General features: G+C 40.6%; 1 protein-coding gene across 6 annotated transcripts in view; it reads left to right on the top strand.

The window, feature by feature from the left end:
* The window catches only part of Tnfaip8 (TNF alpha induced protein 8), a 109,583-nt gene that overhangs the window by 53,250 nt on the left and 36,884 nt on the right, over positions 1–19,449 (top strand). Inside the window, exon 1 of one of the 6 annotated variants that reach the window (XM_078048545.1) lies at positions 14,777–14,924. The exons of 3 other annotated variants lie outside the window; for them this stretch is intronic. Coding sequence is in view for 1 of the 3 variants with exons in the window: in XM_013364370.4 (XP_013219824.1) it covers positions 16,848–16,920 (73 nt within the window). In the remaining 2 variants the exon portion in view is untranslated. Of the gene's footprint in view, positions 1–14,776; positions 14,925–16,592; positions 16,921–19,449 lie in introns of those variants that run through there. 2 more of the 6 variants (XM_078048552.1, XM_013364370.4) reach the window with 2 other exon arrangements.

The following is a 19,449-nucleotide window of genomic DNA, read 5'->3' as shown; positions in this document are numbered from 1 at the left end:
ATAACTCTTCAACCTATGGTAATTACATTGTCACCATGGAACACTGAAGTCCCACAGAATTTTTCTTTAAAAGCTGTATAAGACAGCTGTATATTCCTGCGGCCTTACACCTTAAAGATAAGACCTTAATCACTATTTGACTAATTGTTTTATTTATTTAAATTTCAATAACTGGGGCTGGGGATGTGGCTCAAGCGGTAGCGCGCTCGCCTGGCATGCGTGCGACCCGGGTTCGATCCTCAGCACCACATACCAACAAAGATGTTGTGTCCGCCAAGAACTAAAAAATAAATATTGAAAATTCTCTCTCTCTCTCCTCTCTCACTCTCTCTTAAAAAAAATTCAATAACTGGGCTCTGCACATGAAGAAGTAAAGCAAGGCAATCAGTCCTGGAGGATTTCATTTAATTTGCTCTAGATGGTTCCTGCGGGGCAATGGCTGTCTGAGGCAGAGGCAACATTTGGAGGGCTATGAAGGAGGGAAGGGCAGAGTGATACAAGAAAACATTTTTGCGGTGACCCAGTTGGAGCAGGAGAGGTGTCAGTGTATCTTTTATATACATCTATGGCTGTTGTCTAGAATTCCAAACTTCAGAGCCTTGTTCCCAGCTAGCCAGCATGCACAGAGGGCCAACTAGAACAAAGAACCTTTATCAGGGGGCTTTGATCCAAACATTAATGAGGAACTAGGGTGAGATAGGCCATCCATGTGACTCCTAGAAATCAAATGCAGGAGCACTGGGCAGGACTTCAGGGGACCAAGGGTGTGGAAGGCTTGCTGAGCCCTCAGGAGGCTAAATCAGGAGGAGTGCTGAGCTCCTGAGGCCACAGTCGATTTCGTTCTAGTTCCTGTTAAGAGACTTGTATGATGAGCCTTTGGAAATGTTGCATCAGCTTGCTGGGCCTGTTTTCTCATTTGTAACCATGTTTGAAGAATGAGGAAATTGAATCAGATGACCTCAAAACCTTCTTTTGAGCATCAGCTGTCTGATTCTTGGGTTCTATGCTGCCTGTGGTTGTAAGTATCACAAGGAACAAAGATCAGGGGAGGAATGGGGATGTTCTCCATGTCAGGATATACAAACAGACAGATGACAACACCATTTCTACATTGTATGCTACAGATGTCTCAAATAGCTACCAAGTAAGTGGCTCAACTGGCTGTGTGCCAGGCATGAATTGCTCCAAGTTGAATGTTGTTCCTTGGAGATCACAGATAGTGCCTTGATGGCTACAGTTCACTGAATGGAAGGGTTATTTCCTTTCCATGCCAGAATGGGGTTCTGGCTGCCAGGCTTGTGTTCTTGGACATCCAGTTGTCAGGAGTAGAGCCAAAGCCCCTGAGTACCCGAGTCCAGATCAGGTGGTGAATCACAACAGGTGCTTCTGTTAAAAAGTGGTTGCAAAGCCACAGTCACATTCATCCAGAGACTGGTGAGCCTTGCTGTTGTTTTGCATTGCTGTTTTGTTAAGAGTCTTATTATAGTACTATTGCATGCTGTGACTTACTGTTAGTGATTCTGTTGCTCAGTGACTCACCTGTGCTAAAACACTCACTGCTGGAGCTCCACCTCTGTAGGAGAAGAGGGTGTTTGTTTTAATGTTAGTCTGTATCAACCAGTGGTCCCCTTAAATCAAATGCCTATAAGAACCAAGCCAGTACTACAAAGGTGTTCATAGTCCTCTGTGTGAAATGGGGATCTTGCAGCATGAGGCAAACTTAGAACAGATCGTCTTTAATGGTGTTGAAGTTCGGATGAAAAATAAAACTTACCTGGCCAAAGAAAAGTCCACCTTGAACTGGATTAGCCTTAAGGCTATCAGTTTGTGATTCTTGGGCTATAAGCCAAGTGACTTCAGCTGTCATGGCTGTTTTCTCAGTGTCAGAGATACCAGATTTTTTAACCCTTTTATGGTTCCTTTCTTTTGCGTGTGTGGTGCTAGGGATTGAACCCAGGGCCTTGTGCATGTGATGCAAGCACTGTATCGATTGAGCTATATCCTGATTTCAACTTCCACCTTGGATTAGAAAACTGGCTGTCTTTGGGAAAGACAGCCATGATAATTTTCACCCACAATTGGAAATACCTCAAAAGAAATCATTCCAGTGAAAGTCATTTTTAGCCTTTGGAGCCTGCATCAGTTTAGAGAAGGGGAGACGGAAATCTCAATCAAAATAGTTCTGAGTCTTTTACAGCATTTAAAAAATTTGCATCACAAAAAATAAGGAGCCTCCAAGTTTTTGAAATTCACATTCCTGCTTTGTAAGTTTTTTACTGGTGTAGTCATTCCTGTTTGTTTTTACTTGGGATTAGACAGCAATGATGTTAGTGATCAGGGCAGAGCTGGGAGTGGGACATGCTCGTATTCATTCTCTTCCCAACCTTCTCATACTCTTAATTTTTGCATTTCTACTTCCTACCCACAGTGCCTGGTAGTCACATCACACTTGCTAGGAAAGAAGAAACTAGTGAATTCATTTACTCTGAGATGTTATCACAGGCCTTTCTTCTATGGATACTTGTATTTTTCAAAGAATCCAGTGATGAAACAGAGAACATGACAGAGAAAATAGGGTGGTACCCAAAGTACTGCCTCCCTAATGAGAGTATTTCCTGTATGCTAAGATTATAATTTAGGGGTTCAGGAGCCTCTCCAGGTGCCTCAGAGATGACACTTTGTATTGTCCCCTTTGGGTCAGATCTACTGGACCAGCACCTGCAACAGGGAACTTGGAGGGAATTTGGAGTTTTTTTCTTTTTCTTTTTAATTTACATTATTCAAACTCCTGTCAGAGTCCATGCAAATTATTGCAAAGGCAGTTTTGTAAGAGATGGTGGCACCCAAATTTCCTGTGGCTGGTGTTGACCAGTGGCAGAGTTGTGGATACTTAAATATTTCTTTCTCAAAGCCGCTCAAACTTGTGCCAAAATTGTGTTCTTTTGATGGTGCTTTCTCTGGAGGGTACTCTCTTCAGGGAAACTTTCTTAACCTGAATGATCCACCAAGGCTTTCTCTACTTTCTTAACACAGGTTTATTCTGCAACCCCTTGCAATTTGGCTTCTACTTCTAATCAGGTTACTAAATTCTCTTTCTTAAAGGATCCCCAGTGGCTGCCTGATTATCCTAGCCATTGATTTTTTTCTTCAACCTTCCTTTCCCACTAGATATTCCTTCACCTGTGGATCTTTTTGCATGCTGTCTTCCTTCTTTTCTCCTCTTCCTTTGCTGCTACTATTATTTTTATTTTTTTATTTTTTGCAAGCTGCTCTTGATGATTCGCTGCCCCAGGTCTGATTTGGGTTCTTCTGTGAATTGTCCCAGAACCTCATGCTTTTCTGCTATTGTATTTATCATACTGGATTCTAATTAGTAAGTGGTTAGTGTCCTTTCTAAAACTTTCCTGCTCCGACCCCCTAAGTCAGTCTGCTGCAAGAATAGATAAGGAGGCTGTTGTATCTATGACTTTTGCCAAGTGCCCGTACATGGTAGGTCCTCCAAAGATACTTGCGCAATGGAAAAATGTGTAAATGAAATAACATCCGAATGGTGACACCTACACCTTGTTCTGGAGCAGACAGTGCGTCTCTGATTTCCTCCAGAACTTTACTTCTCCCTTGGTCCCTGGTATATCTAATTATGAGTTGTAGAGGGCACATTAGAGGCTGTCAATAAAGTGATACCTCACCCTGATGAAGACAGTTGGGAGGAAATCCTGGCCCTTCACATGCAGCTCCTTCATTACCAGGCAGTAACTCTCTGCATTGCTTGTGTTGACCACCTTCTGATGGAAGCTATGGAGTGGATAAGTTTAAGGGTCCAGACCACCAACAGAATGGGAAACACTTTGTTCAGGAGACCAGGCAAATGGGTGTCATGAATTGATCATTATAATGGAGGAAGAACTTGAATATTTTTTTTTAAAGAGAGAGTGAGAGAGGAGAGAGAGAGAGAGAGAATTTTTTTTTAATATTTATTTTTTAGTTCCCGGCGGACACAACATTTTTGTTGGTATGTGGTGCTGAGGATCAAACCAGGGCTGCACGCATGCCAGGCGAGCGCGCTACCGCTTGAGCCACATCCCCAGCCCAAGAACTTGAATATTTGACAAGTGAAGAGAACCATAGACTAAAAGTTAGAATTGATACAGTATTATGTATACACAAAATCATGTAGACGGTACTGAAATTTCTGGGCTATTTAAGGAATTTTCAAGGTAATTTTAACCATATGTGATTTTACTTTATGGATGTTAGAACCCAGTCTCGCTCCTCTCCTCTGAAAGCATGACTGTAATGTATTAAGGGAGTTACATGGTTTTGTAGAATCTGTGTATTGGGACAGGTTTTCTAGAGCATTTAAAAAGAATGTGAAATCCTAATCACTTGCATATTCTTGTCTCTTGAAATTGGGCAAAAATTGTTGACTGAGTGTAAATATAATGAAAAAATGACTTTATAAGGCTTAGTGAGCAAAAGTAGGTTTCTATCTACATTATAAAACAGTGTGGTTAACAGTGATAATCTACTTCTTTAAAAAAAACTGTTCTATAGCCTCTGATAAGTAAAGACTAAATATTTTATGTAATCTGTTCTAGAAATAATTTGACTTAAGACTGAGCTATATAGGAGCCTCCCACTCCTGGAGAGAGCTCTAGTATATGGGAAATCAGTTTCAGAGAAGAGACTCAAGTACATGCCACGTCAGTTTCCCTACTTAGACCTCAATCAGACTCACTCAGTGTGTGAAGTGGAATTCCTCGTGTCCCTCATGGCCACACCTGTTCCTCCTCTGGGCTACCAACACCCAGCCACTTTTTAAAAAATTATTGTCTGGCTCCCTTTCCCTAGGGTCAGCCAGGTTCTAAGCCTCCAAGTCAGCTTTGCCCTTGACCTTCCTTACTGCCCCATACCTCTTTTCTCCTGGTGATGTGGCAGATTTGCCTTTTAGTGTTGTAATTTGTGTTTTGTTCAATCAGAGAGACACCATAGTGTAGAGAAAAAATAGCAAGCAATGAGGTCAGAAGACCAACATTCTAGTCTCAGCTTACGCTCAGCCCCAGCTAAATGGCTATGGGCCAGCCACTTAATATCTCTGAGGTTCTGTATCATCAGAAGCAAATGTTCTCAGTGATACTCAAGATTCCTTCCTTACATGCTTGTTATGGGGATCAGTGGCAAAGTACGCCAAAGTATTTCATGGACTAGAAAGCACCACCACACTGAGATGCATAAGAGAAAAGATATGTTCTATAATGTGTCTAGTATAACACTAGCATGTAGTAGATGCTTGATAAATCATACTTATTATTGCTGATGGTAACATAGCTTAATTTGACACATAAATTGTTTTGTTATAAACTGGGTTATTGATTCAGTATTTGGGGCTATGGCCAAGTGACATACTTTTTATTTCTCTAGTCCAAAAATAAGATCTTTTGGATAAAGTCTTACCATTTTTTTAAAAAATAACTAAAAATTTTTAATTGACACATAATATTTGTATATATTTATTGGGTATAGTGTGATAATTTGATACATGTGTATAATGAATGATGATCTAATCAGGATGGTTCTCATCTCTAGCTCCTTAAACATTTTTTTGTGTGTGTATGTTGGGAAGCTTTGAATTCCTCTCTTCTATTTCTTCATAAACATATAATAAATTGTGAACTATGGTCACCCAACTGTGCTATAGAACATTAGAACTTATTCCACATAATTGTATTTCAGTGTCCTTTCCAATCTTCCTCTCTCACTTCCCTCTCTCCTTCTTAGCCTCTGGTGGAAGGTCCACTTCCACTAGAAAAACTGAGACCCACCTTTTGAAGGTACTACATTTTTATATTTGCTGATTGATTTTATCCATTGAGAAAAGAGATGGCAAAATTAATTACATGTTGCGCAATTATCCCAAATTGGCTTTAGAAAGCACAGCATCTTGTGAATGGAAGCAGTCTCTGAAAAAGAGTTTGTTCCTTGGAGACTTGCTTAATAGAATGTTTATTGCCAGAAAGAAATGCATGCCTTGAGTAAAGAGGTGTCTGGAATTCCCATCTGGGATTTATTAGTATATATATATTCAGGTGGCCAGTGCCGGATGTTAGTTCTTAACTTAAAGGAAACAAAGTTTCCAATCTGAGGATGGAGAAGTTGCTGCTCTTTTAAAGTGGGCAGCTGCTGCTGGTATCTTGCTGGCCCTGGAAATTCCATTAACTGAAATGGAATTTTGTCCAATCCATCTTATTAATGGTCTGTATGGTAAAATGCAGTTGGTTGGATAGGTGGCTAGTCAGGTTGCTTCTATAAAGATAAGCACAATCCATTAGTTCAAATCTAGAGTCCAGTGAACATCTACTGGGGAGGCTTGCATCTGCCCAGCCCTCTCTGTTATGAGGATGTTAAAGGAAGTGTGTCTATTCTGTGCATGTTGTAAAACAGAAGGTTTGCAGCTGTCAGAATTATTTTCTTCTTGGCTCCTTTTCTGAAAGAATTTTTGAAAACTTGTTGGATTTATGGATGATTACAGAGTGTTAGCCTCAGTTTTCCAAAGCAATGTGTATGTCCTTTCCTTTCTTTCTTTTGAAGGTAACAGATATATATATGTACATAGTTCCCCATAATGTCCTTTTGGGGCATGGGGAAATTCAATTTATTCCTGTATGTTGTTATAACTCGGTATCATGAAATGATAAAATTATTATTTCGTTAGTTGTATAGAGCCTTCAAAGTATCCAATATGCACTGTGCTTTCTAGAAAGGGGAGAAGGCAAACACACACAAGGTATAATCTTGTATTTTAAATAGCCAAGCTTACAGATCTGCCTCAGAAGACAACTGACATCAAGATGGTCAACTTTAAGTATAATAGATGTTTACTGTAGAGGTGTAAGTTCACTTTGGGCTTCAGTAGACTATGTAGAGGAGTTGGGACCTGAAAAGGGCACTGGAAGGGTGTAAGAGCAGGAAAATTAGACAGGCAGCAGCTGCTCCCACGGTGTGGCTGCACAGGGTATCATGATTCATCCTAAGGTTTCTTTTAGGTCATTTCCAGTTAATGAAAGTGAGCATCAAAAGTTTCTGAATGATTACTTACTCTTTAAACCACCCAGATCTACAAGTGTGTGGGCGCACATTCACAGCTTTGTCTTTGCATTGCACTGGCTTCTTTGGGAGCGAGAGGAATAGTGTCTTCCCCACAGCCTGCCTTATCAGTGTGCCTTCATGGGTACAGGGATTTAGGCAGCCTGTAGTTGTGACAGGTAGGAATTAGTGTATTCTACCTTGAGTGGGCATTTGAATTTTCAACCCATGGTCTTGTTGATGAGAAAACAGCTTAAAAATCATAGGTAATGCAAACTAGAGATGATGGCCTTATTGATTGATGTAGGAATGGAGATCCATCCAGGAAATATTTTGATTGTGGGACTTAGAAACAAGGAAAGAAAGAAGAATATAAGTAATGATAATCATAAGGTTTCTTGGCACCATTGCTTAAATGGGAAGAAATTTAATAATTTGTATAAAAAAAATCAAGATGCTGTGTTGGGGGTGGAAGTGAGAGGCTGTCTGTGCCTTCAGGGATAAGGATGTTTCTAGGTAGAGTAACTCTAAGGAAACTCCAAGCACACAGGTCCTAAGGGCAGTAGGAAATGTGTGGGCTGGAGCAGAGGTTCTCAGGTGATCCTGGCTCATGGCACCCTGAGTGTCTCTGTAATTTTTTTCATGTCATTTCTAGGACAAAAGAAGTACTTAGTAGTTAACATTTATCAAGTGCTAAGGTCCAAATAACTTAATAACTGTGTAGTCATGTGAAATAATAATTGAAAGATAAAAAGGATTTTACTTTCTTCTTTATTTAGTAATGCACATGTACACCTATTGGGTACTGCATGTATCAGTCAGGGTCCATTCAGGAGACAAACCACACAGCAATTTGAACAAGAAAGTTTAAAATAAAGAAATGTTAACTAGGAAACCACTATGGTAGTTCTTAAAAAAAATTAAAAATAGGATCGCCATATGCTGTCACAATTTTACTTCTAGACAGAGTCCCCAAATAATTAAAAAGTATCTTGAAGAGATATTTGGGAATCCACATTCATACTAGCATTATTCACAAGAGCCAAAAGGTGAAGGGAACCCAAGTGTCCATCTGTGGAAGAGTGGATCAACCAAATGTGATGTACAGATGAAATGAAATACCATTGGGCCTTTAAAAGGGAGGAAATTCCAACATATACTACCACATGGATGACCCTTGAGGACACTATGCTAAGTGAAATGAGCCAATCACAAAAGAGAGATACTTTGCAATTCCACCTAGATGAGCTACCTAGAGCAGCAGTCAAATTCTTAAAGACAGAACAGCCTGGTTAACAGTTTTGCAAGAAGAAAAAGTTGCGGAGATAGATGTTGGGGATGGTGGTACAAAAATGTGAATATACTCATTGCTGTTGAACTATACACTTAAAAAATGGTTAAAATGGTAAATTTTATGTTATGTATATTTTACCACAATTAATAATAATACTATTACAAAAAGAAATATGAACTATAATGGGGGTTGGCTAATAGGAAATAAAGAGAACTCTAAAAAATAGAGAAGTAGCAGGTATCAGGAGCAGCTACCACCCTGGGAGATGTGAACACTGAGGCACAGGCTTCCCTCCACCCCAGATCTTATAGGAGGGGAATGACTGACCATGGCTTCCTGGGTGGTAGAGAAATTGCTGTAGTGCTGTGTTGACAGAACTTGCTGGAATAAGGTTCCGAGGAAAGCTGTTTACAGGAAGGTTTCCACTGGAAGCATTCTGCTGCAAATCACCTCAGAGAGAGGCCAGGGAAGCCCCTGGAGGCTGTGTGGTGCTGACCATGGTGCACAGCAAGATCCAGCTGCTGAAGAAGGCGTCCGCACTCAGGAACTGGGTGCTGGAGAAGCCATACTTGCTTACAGGAAAGAATCATACCAGTCAGCAAAAGAAAAGGTACATAAAGGTCCCTTCTTAATTTTTTCATGGCAGGTAATGAATTTGAATGTGGAATGTGAGATAATAAATTTATCACTAGCCACTCCATGATTTCTCAAACCTTCAGATCTGACTGGAACTTTCTACCCTCATTTCCTGTTCCACATCACTTTTTTACATAATACTTGCTTTTTATCACAGCAGCCTACCTTTGGAAAGAAATGATGTCATTGAGAGGAAAATAGCAGAGGCTTATGTTAAACTGTGAACTAGCTGGAATGAGTAGCTTATGCAGTGTCTAGGGTGTTGAATATTGCTCTGTTTCCCTCAAAATTTAAATCATGCTGTAACACCCTCGTGTTGGCTGTGTGCTCTGAGGTACACTGGCACACAATTGGGAGATCCCAAAGTTGAGATCAGGAGTCTTTATTCACGACTCTTGGCCACGCCACTGTAACTTATGAAGTTCTAAGGTACCAATTTAGTTCAGAGTACAGCAGAATTATGTAAAGTAAAAATTATGTGGGTTCAATATTATTTTTTGAAAACCTCTTAGAAGGCTAAGAAGTTTTAAAGACTGATATTCCGTCTACCGGTAAGTATAAGACTTACTGTGTATGTGCTTCCTATAGCACTGGAATAGGTTGTTGTTTCTTTGGTTGGCTTGTCTTTACAGGCATTTTGCTATGAAAAAGTACCTAATTCAAAAAAGTTGGAAAAGAGAGTTTTGAAAGTTCTTTTTTATGGTGCAGTGGTAGCTGACTTTCCATTGTATTTGTTCTTTATAGTTATACATGACAGTAGAGTGTATTTTGACATATTATACGTACATGGAGTATAACTTCCCATTCTTGTGGTTGTACATGATGTGGGGTTACAATGGTTGTGTATTCACATATGAACATAGGAAAGTTATTTGAACTTATTATGAGGAAATTATTAATGTTTGAGACAATGGATGATGTAAATATCCCAGGTTGATCAATACACAGTATATAAATGTTCTAAAGCATTACACGGCATCCCCAAAAGATGTACAATTACTATTTCAGTTTCTTAAAAAGACACATGGCCTTGGACACAGTATCCACTCACCATCACTGTGTGAGCCACTCACAGTATGAGAGGGCATGCATCGATGCAGAGACTAGAGCCAGGAGGGAGACAGCAAATTGCCAGCTCCATGTCATGCTTCCTTTGCTGCATAAAATTAGAATGGTGCAATAGTGGCTGACTTTCCATTTTATTATTTTTTCTTCTTGGGCTGGCTGGCTGTACATGGCTGAAATGGAGAAAATTAAATGGCATGTGATGGGACTTTGCTGAATTCAGATGAGGTTAAAAAAATATCTTTGGAAATATATGTCAGGTCGAGAAAGTGATTTTTTGAAGCTTTCTTCTGTTGCTACTAGGAAATGTATGGACAATATATTACCTTGTCTTTAGTAGGCAAGCACAGTGTTCAGATTACCTGTGTCTTAGAAAATGCATTCATTTGGTGAGATCTACAATTTTGAGACTCTTAACTAATACATATTTCTATAGGTCTTATTTTAAGGACAGGCTGAATAAACCTAAGTTTTGTAACCAGACCTATTCAAGTGGAAAAACTTCTGATCCATGCCTTTCAGTGCTACCTGAAAAAAAAAAATAATAATAACCTCCCTTTCCCAGAACCCTGTTTGGGTAAGTTCTGCTTCAGTGCACATTTCACCACCTGCTGAGTTTGTCTGCTGAGTGTTAGCCTTGGCCACCCACACCTGGCAAGCCTCTTGCAGCCCTGTAGCTTCTCTGCCACCCTTTTCTGTCTCTTAAACTGTGACTACTTGGCACCCTGTTAACTTCCTAGAGTCTGTCCATGTCAGAAACTCAGTGTGAAAATCAAATCATGATAACCGGAAATAGGTTAGACTTCCAAACAGATCTTGGACCAAGAATCTGTGATCCAAATTCCACATATGGAGTACCACCTTTGTTTTCTTTGTGGATTTCAATTTTCAGAATTTTGTTCAGAAACCTGGAGAAAGCTCTTCACTGCTCAGATACAATCAAGTAGGACTCATTACTTAACCTGCCTTGGCATTGTGTTCCAACCACGTAGAGTGAGCACACTGAGGAAAGAAGAGATTATCACTGGCCATCTTAAGCAGAGCTGCTTGCTTCCGAATGTTTCACAATAATCGATAGCAGATGTGTAGCTGACACTAGAAGGTTGCATAACTGTCTCATATTGCATGCAGCTACATCAGCCAGTCATTGTGATGGTGTCTCCACTACGTTGTTGAAAAAGAAAATCCAGTTAAAAACCTGTTTATCTCATCACAAAATTATTTCCTTACTCTAAAGGGTAAAGACAGTGGTTAGAGTGAAAATGACTTGACAATTACTGCCCTTGGACTTGAATTTCAGATCACTGTAAAGAGGAAACTTCTAACAGAAATGAAATGGGACTGTCTTTTGTAGGAGGTTGCCTCTGCTATGTAGGTAATAGAGGAGATTCCAGAAGACAGAGTGCATGTTGACGTTGGTGTGTCTAGGTTGCTTCACCAGACAAGTAGAGGATTAGAGATGACCACTCAGTTTGCTTCCAGGCCTGAGTTCCTGTGGCTGTGATTAATCATTGAACATTTTTGTGAAGGAGTGCCCGGAATGTGTTGGTTGGTTGTGACTGATGTATCTCTCTGTTGAATTCTTTCTGTGGCCCCTCTTGTGCCATCCCCATGTTGACCCCATGAACCTGAGCATGGTAAAGAATTTCACTTTCTATCATTTTGCCATACCTATAAGGAGGATCTGGAGGATCAACATTTAGGGCCTCTGAATAGACACTCTTTTTTTTTTTTTTTTTTTTCTGGTGGTTCTGGGGATTGAACCCAGGGCCTTATTCATGTGAGGCAAGCACTCTACCAACTGAGCTATAACCCAACCCTCTGAATAGACACCCTTAAACAACCTAAAACAGCCTGGTCTTATTCACAAAAATTAAGCATTTACAAAACTGCAAACATTTTACAAAACTGCAAACAGATACTCAGAGAGGTTTAACGACTTGCCCATTTTTAAAGGACAAAGGACTGAAGAACGAGTAGGAGAGAACTCTTCTGCAAATGAGGCACCATCTGGGCTGGCTGTGTATGTGGTAGTGTCAGTCATGCGCCCCTAGTCTCCCAGATTTTCTGTCTCCAGTCTCCCCACTTGTGTTCCTGGTAGCCTTATATCCAAGGAAGCTTAGTTAGGGTCCTGACTGAATTTTTAATTTAAAAGAATATAGTCTCATGTTACTAAATAAATAGAAGTGGCTAAATTTATAGCTTATTTAAAGCATTAAATATCAAGAATGGAATGACCTTAGTTTGAGGCTGCGATCTAAGCATTTTAACAGAGCAGTTTGAGCAGTGTGTGCTAGAATCATGTCCAGCCTTAAACTCTTAGCTAAGCTCACAATATAGCAAGCTTTGAGGCATTCCTCTGCAAAATAAAGAGCATGAATCTTAGATGAATACTTGAGTAGAGAAAAACATTTGAATATACAAGACAGGAGGCCTAGCCTGCTTTCATTGTGACCTAAGAACATAATTACTTAGTTTGGTGACCTTGAGCAAATAATCTTTTCTTTAATTGCAGGTCTTTAAAATGGGTATGATGACCCAAGGAAGCTAATTTAGGAGATTAAGTCAAACCTTTAAAAAATGCAAGGCGTCATTGCTAAGTATTATAAAAGAAGGACCATGGGTCATAAATTCTTCAAGTGAGAGTTTCAGACCTGATGCATTTATATGTGTGTGTACGTGTGTGTGTGTTGTATGTGTGCTGTGTGTGTTGTGTGTGTGTGTGTGTTTACAAGTTCTTTAATGAGGATTATTTCTTAGGAGAGAAATAAAAGCAAACAATGAAATCTTAGGAAACAAATGTACCCCAAGTGAATTGCTGTCTCCCTGTGTGTGCTCCCCTCTGAGGTCAGCACTCTTCTCATTGCCTCAGAAGTATTCACTCACATTCAGAGTGTTACTGATTACAAGGAATTTCCTGAAAATGTCATGGGAGTCTGAGGAAACAGTTATCCCTTAACTGAAAACTCCCAGAATCTGGTCACCAGTGGCTTTTCCCCTTCCCCATCTCCACATTCTTCTTCAGTTTTCTTCCTTGATTCTGGTAGTTCTGCCCCATCTCACCTCAACTCCCCAGCCTTGCCCCATTTCTCAACAACATATAAACTAAGGCCACTCGGAGCACAGAGTTTGACTCCCTAGAAGGTACATAAGTGACCTCTGTCATTTGAGCACCCTCTTCTCAATTTCTGGTAGATAAAATGTTCTTAAGGCAAGGAGAGCCAGATCACCTGGATCAGGTAGGGGCTGTGCCAAGGTCTCGGCTTGGCACCAGAATCACGAGGCACTCACAGCTTTGTAGGTTCAAACAGCAATTCTTTATTCCCGCTCTCACACCGCCTCCACACAGGTCCAGGGGCAAATGCGTTCTGCCGTCTCCACGCACAATTCACCTACTCCACGAGGCTATCTCCAAATCCCATTTTAATCTCACGAGAACTCAACAGGAACAAGCAGCAGGAACACCCTAATCCCAGCAATAATCTTCAACCTCCAACTTCCCTAAAACCCATTATCTTAAACTGGCAACGCCTTAAACTCAAGGAGCCGGTTACTTCCTCAAACCTGAGAAGATAACAGATCCATTATTGGACATGTGTTGGAATTCACCATAATATTTAAATGCACTTTGTTACTAAATGAGAAGTGTTGCTAATTTAGTTGCTATTTTATATCAGGTTGTCTGTAATAGATTGTTGATGGAACTTCCAGATTTCCAAGCTAAGGATGTTGGAGTGTTTCTTATACATATATACAAAAGTAAACAAGTCCCATGTACAGGAGGTAATAAATCATTATGCTGAACCGGAGTATTAGTCACTGAGGCTAAAAAAGTGCTAAACCTCTTTTGAATAAAAGCCTGGGGAAATCAAGAGTACTTAGTATATATTTGGAAGCAGCAGAAGACCAGGGGATCCCTAGAGAGTCTGCTGTCCTTTGTCACCAATTTTGCAAGATATGGGCATGAAGCAATAAGTTACCCAGGGCATATGGCTTTGAGGTCATATAGGTGACAGAGGAAGGTCCTTTGCACATACAATCTTTTTGTTGTTGTTGTTGTTGTTGTTATTGTTCTAATTAGTTGCACATGACAGTAGAATGCATTTTGACACATTGTACACAAATGGAATACAACTTCTCATTCCTCTGGCTGTACATGGTGCAGAATCATACCAGTAGTGTAATCATACATGTATATAGAGTAATAATGTCTGTCTCATTCTACCATCCGTCCTTCCCATCCCCACCACCCCACCCCTCCCTCACTCCCCGCTCTGCACAATCCAAACTTCCTTGGTTCTTTCCTATCCTATTCCCCCACTATGGATCAGCATCCGCTTATCTGAGAAAACATTTGGCCTTTGGTTTGGGGGGATTGGCTTATTTCACTTAGCATCACATACAGTCTTAAATGCTGAGCATTAATTGTTCTTGAGCTAGATCAGGACATTCTTCCCCAAGGTGACTCTGCACTGCATTTTTTTAAATACAAAAGAAGTTTCTCTCAAGGTTTTTGAGGATCTTGGTGAATGTTCAGAGATCAGCAGAGCTGTTAACATGACTAAATTGAATTACAAGGCTGCCTTGGCAAGCCAGAACTGTTCGTTCAGCAGTTGTTCTCCTTGGCTAACCTGAGCTGGGCAGAAAACCTTTTCCTGAACCCATGTAAAAAACAAGCAGGACATTAAGGACATGTGCTTTAACACACCTAATGTGGTTAAAGGACATTTACCTAATATTTCTTATGGGACCACTTTCTAAAAGAAGAGTGAAAGTAATTCTGCTGGGGATAGACTGAGCTTGGCATTTGAATTGTCTAGATTTGCATAATCATCACCTTGAAAAGGTATTGCTTTAGCCCAATTATAGATCAGTGGAAACTCTCTCATTTGTGTAGTGAGTAGCCTTGGCAGGAGTCTTCAGAACCCCTGGTAGACATCTGTGGACATCTGGGCTGCAGTGGGGAAAGGACAGATGGTATAGGAGGAGAGAGGGGACTGAATGATTCCTTGGGCAGGACAGAAAAGGCCACTTGTGATTGCTGAGGGAGCATTTCTTTGGTTTGGAATTATCTTCATCTCAAGTTGTTTCTCCCAAAAGTCTAGGGTTCTGAGTACAAGGTACATATTTCAGCAACTTCTAATGCAGAATGTGTGGCACAAGGGACCATGAGGTTAACTAACTTTCAGAATGGTGCAGCCTTTTACCCTTTGGGGGGTAAGGCCGGTTTCTGAGTCTCCACAACTGATATTTTCCAGGTGTTTCGCTTCTCTCCTCTCCAACTGGTTTTTATGTCTTTCTTTCTTCATCTTGTCCTTTCAGTGAGATTGTGATAAAATTCTGCCAGGGTCCTAGGTATGTTAAAATTATTTAGCAGTAGGAAGTAATTTAACACCTAAGCCTCATATTAATATTTAGCAACGTCTCCCTCCTTGCTTGTGAATAACACACTCTTTCTGTTTGAACCCAATACTAAAATAAAACCCAAGAGTATGTTTTACAAAAATTTACTTTTAATTAGTTATAATATGTAGTACTTATGGTTTTCAAATCACTTTTTACTATCATTACCTATGTAATACTAGACATAAATACTATTTTTATACTCACTTAATAAATTAGGAAATGGAGGCTTAAAGAGGTTAAATAATTTGCTTAAGGTCATACAAAAAATAAATAGCAGAATTAATTTAAACTCAGACTTCTTAAATCCAGGTCTTTTATATATTCTTTTCATTAAATTTACCACAGTGCCTCTATTTTCCCCTGTATAAAATGGAAAATGAAGTAAAGGAAAGCAGCTGGAAAGTAAATTTATTAAAGAATATAACTTCTCACAATTTCCAAATGGATCTTTCAGATATGTTATTCTCTGAGGACTTTTTTTTTTTTTTTGCCAAAAGTTGGTGATAAAACAAGTGCTCTGTAAACTACCTCAGTAAGACAGGTATATGGGGGTGGCAGCTCATGTCCCCAGTTCTCATAAGGGAAAAGCAAGACTCTGTAGAGATAAGGTGACTTACTCTGCCAACTTTAGGAACCTGTGGGTCAGACCTGGGGTCAGAACTGAGCAAAACCAGTTGGTGAGCTAGTCATGCTGGGTTTTGAATAAGAACCTCCTTGCCCAGATGAGTAAGTGGTGAAGGCCACCTCCAATTTCTTCCGAAGGTCCTACTCTGGGGTTTGTGATTTCATACCTGAGGACGACATGGACAGTATCTGTACTTTTTTCCTGAAAAAAAAATGTACAGAACCCAGCAGCTTTATAATTCATAATTTTGGACATAAAAAACCCACAAGACATAGAAAGTAAAGTGGGTGTCGAAAAATGTAACTCTAAGTGTAGGTTTGCTTATATGCATTTGTTATTTATGTAAAACTGCAGCGCTCGCTGAGATGACTTTTTCCTTTATTGCACATTTATTTTATGTTCTCAGCTTTTTTGAGTGGGTTTGCCCTAGGCACCCCTAACCCTGCCTCGCCTGGTCCTCCGCCCCACCTGCGGGGAGCCTGCGGGCCGGTCGCCTGGCCTCCGCCCCACAGCCTGGCCTGCGGGCCTGGGCGCTCGCCGGCCGCTCGGGGGCGGACTCCTGCCGCCCAGCTGAGACGCAATTCGTCACTCTTGCAGAACTTTCCCCCCTGAAAATCCCTGCACCAGAACCAGCCCTCCCGCCCCGGGGAGGTTTGGATTTTAGTGGTTTTCGTTCCTTTTTATGTTCCGTTGTGTGCGGATCTCTCTGCTGAGCGAACTTGCAGCTCGACAGAGTACATGTCAGCGGCGATCGTGCCTGCAGCCGGTTACCCTGACACTATGCACTCGGAAACCGAAGAATCTAAGGAAGGTATGATTTTGATTTCTCTGGGGGCTGGCTAACTTCTGCCGAAGAATGTGGAGGAAGACAGTAGTCTGCGCTCATGGGAGTTTTTACGCGAGCCTTGAGTACTTTGTCTACTTTCTGAGCCCAGTGGGAGCAGAATATGCGGAGCCGGGTACCCATCTCTGACTCCCTTCTCACCGGACAGAGAGGGAGGGGGACTAGAATCGGACCTAGCTCAGACTGCCTTCTAAGTGGAGACTTCTCTTGAAATGAAACCCCACTATGATTTCAAGAAGGCAAAATGTGCTTGAGAAAGGGCTGCCTGCATCAGGAGAGCCCAAAGCCAAATCCCTGGGACAAGCCTAAGAATGGAGAGGGCCCAGGGTCCCTTGAAAAGAGGTTTTAGAAATTGAAAACGACGTGCATTTCCGGCAAAAAGGGGAAGCTGAATGAGGGGGAGAAGTGAAAGATCTTTATTTGAGGAATAGGTTGGTGTATTTAAAAAAAAAAAAATCTTTTTTTAAACTGGCTTTTCGGCAGTGAGTTCATTTTGTTGGGGGTCTGAAAGATATGAGGGGGCCTTGTTCAGCTTGAAACTGAGGAGAGTTTGTTTCTAACTTTGCAAAAGCAAAGAGTTTCATTTACTTCTAACAGAGAACCAGTGACAGAGCTGGAAAAACTCCAACCAAAACACAATTATGCACTGGTGTTAGTTTGGGGGAGTTTATTTGTGTGTGAGTGTTTGTATGCTTTGTTTCTGAAACTTTGTATATATAAAAGTCTCCTTGTAAGTGGGAGTGGTTGGGGAAAAGTAGAAAGTAAGAGGGGAGAGTGTTCAAGATTGTGAAATTCCCTTTTCTTTTCAAGTAGCTCTTGGGAAACTGGTAAATTTGAAGTCAGTCACAGCAGCCCTGGCAGCCTGAGGAGCAGGCAGAGGCTCCATTTGGTAGACATCAGTTAGAGAGAGCCCTTGAAACTTGTCCTCTTCTGCCTTTTCCTGATTCCTTTCCCAAAGTAAAGCTCTCTGTGGGCTGACATTTGTCTTATTATGTTCTGAGAGGGAAAAGGTCAATAAAAAAATAAAAGCCTTGTTTATTAGAAATACAGGGCTGGCCTAAATGAAAAATGACAGCCAGGAGCATTGTTTTTGAGCTTGATGTGGAACTTGGGGGATTAATGTTTCCTTGCAGTGGCCTCTATTCTAATGGAGCCATGTGTTGATGGATGCTTTTCTTTTTTTATGTCTTGTTATTATAACAGCAGTTTATTTTAACTCAAAAGTAGTCAAAAGCAAGTAGGAATTGGGCTGAAAAAACCATTGGTGAATTTTTGTATGAATTACATAGCATTTAAATTGGCATCCCCCCCCCCCAGGCCTCTTTCCCTCTCTTTTGGGAAAAGAGTGAGGAGAAAGTGGAAAACCAGTCTTCTGAAGAATGTATTGTACATTCCTATAGCAACATCCATGCCTCCTTGCTGAGTTCTCTGGTTGTGTTTGGAAGCAGCATGCAAACTGGAGTGTTAGTGAGCTCCCTTGAACTTGCTTCTCACCTGCCTTCTACTTGCGGTCCTGGACTTTGTGCAAATGTACTACAAACAATCACTCAGCATGTTTCTTTTAAAATAATCTGAGATGCTAGAATTTTAAATCAATGGCCCTTAGGGTGAGAATTTTGAATAAGACTTTAGGGAAATTGGTCAAATACTTTGTTAATCAGATAGAATCATTGTAGCTTCTGCCAGGAAATAAAAGATGAGTATCTGTGTGGTTTTCATGTAGTGTCCTGGGTATTTCCTGTAAGGGCGATTATTGACTGTGATCTAGAACTTTCCCTCTGCTACCATCACTCCGATATCTACCAAAGCTAAATTGGAAATAACTCAGTTATTTTCTCTGTTCTCACTAATCCTAATTCCCCTTATAGATACTTGTTTTTTTTTTACCAGCTGCTGGCAGACTTATGTATCCCACTTAGTGTGAGATCACTACTAGCTCTTCATAATGTCTGCACTGCAAGAAAATTGCCTTTGGATGCTTCATGCCTGATTTGTTGTAATGGGAGATACTTTTAAGTCATTATTCTGAGCTGCAGTCAGAGACTAATATAATTTCTTGGGAGTGGACTCCAAAAAAAAAAAAAAAAAGATTCAGAAATCCTTGGAGGCCAACATATTTCTGTATGTGCATGAATGTAGAAACAAATGACTGGGGATATTGTTAAGCCATCATGGCTTAGAATGTATTTGACTCCATGCCAGGGGTGCTGAACCTTCAGCCTCAGCCTATAGCCACCTTCTAAAGAAATGGTTTAACTTTGCCTGCTTGTAAATGAATAGATGATTGTGCCTAAGTATGAAACTGAGAAAAAGAATGGAGGACTTGCTTTATTAAAAGCTGAATGAGTTTAAGATATCTAGACATAAAATGAATAGGAAAGCAAGGGAAATGAAGGAAGAAACCCACTTTATTAAAAAGGGGAGTGCTGTTGAAAAGAGCATGTCAAGTTTCCAGTGGATGGGTGTTTCATGAGCTGATGGCTACTTATTGGCTAC

This window comes from Ictidomys tridecemlineatus, chromosome 1 (assembly GCF_052094955.1).
Source record: "Ictidomys tridecemlineatus isolate mIctTri1 chromosome 1, mIctTri1.hap1, whole genome shotgun sequence".
Taxonomy (NCBI): Eukaryota; Metazoa; Chordata; class Mammalia; order Rodentia; family Sciuridae; genus Ictidomys; species Ictidomys tridecemlineatus.
The sequence above is the reverse complement of the archived record's forward strand: the minus strand, read 5'-3'. Positions and strand labels throughout refer to the sequence as shown.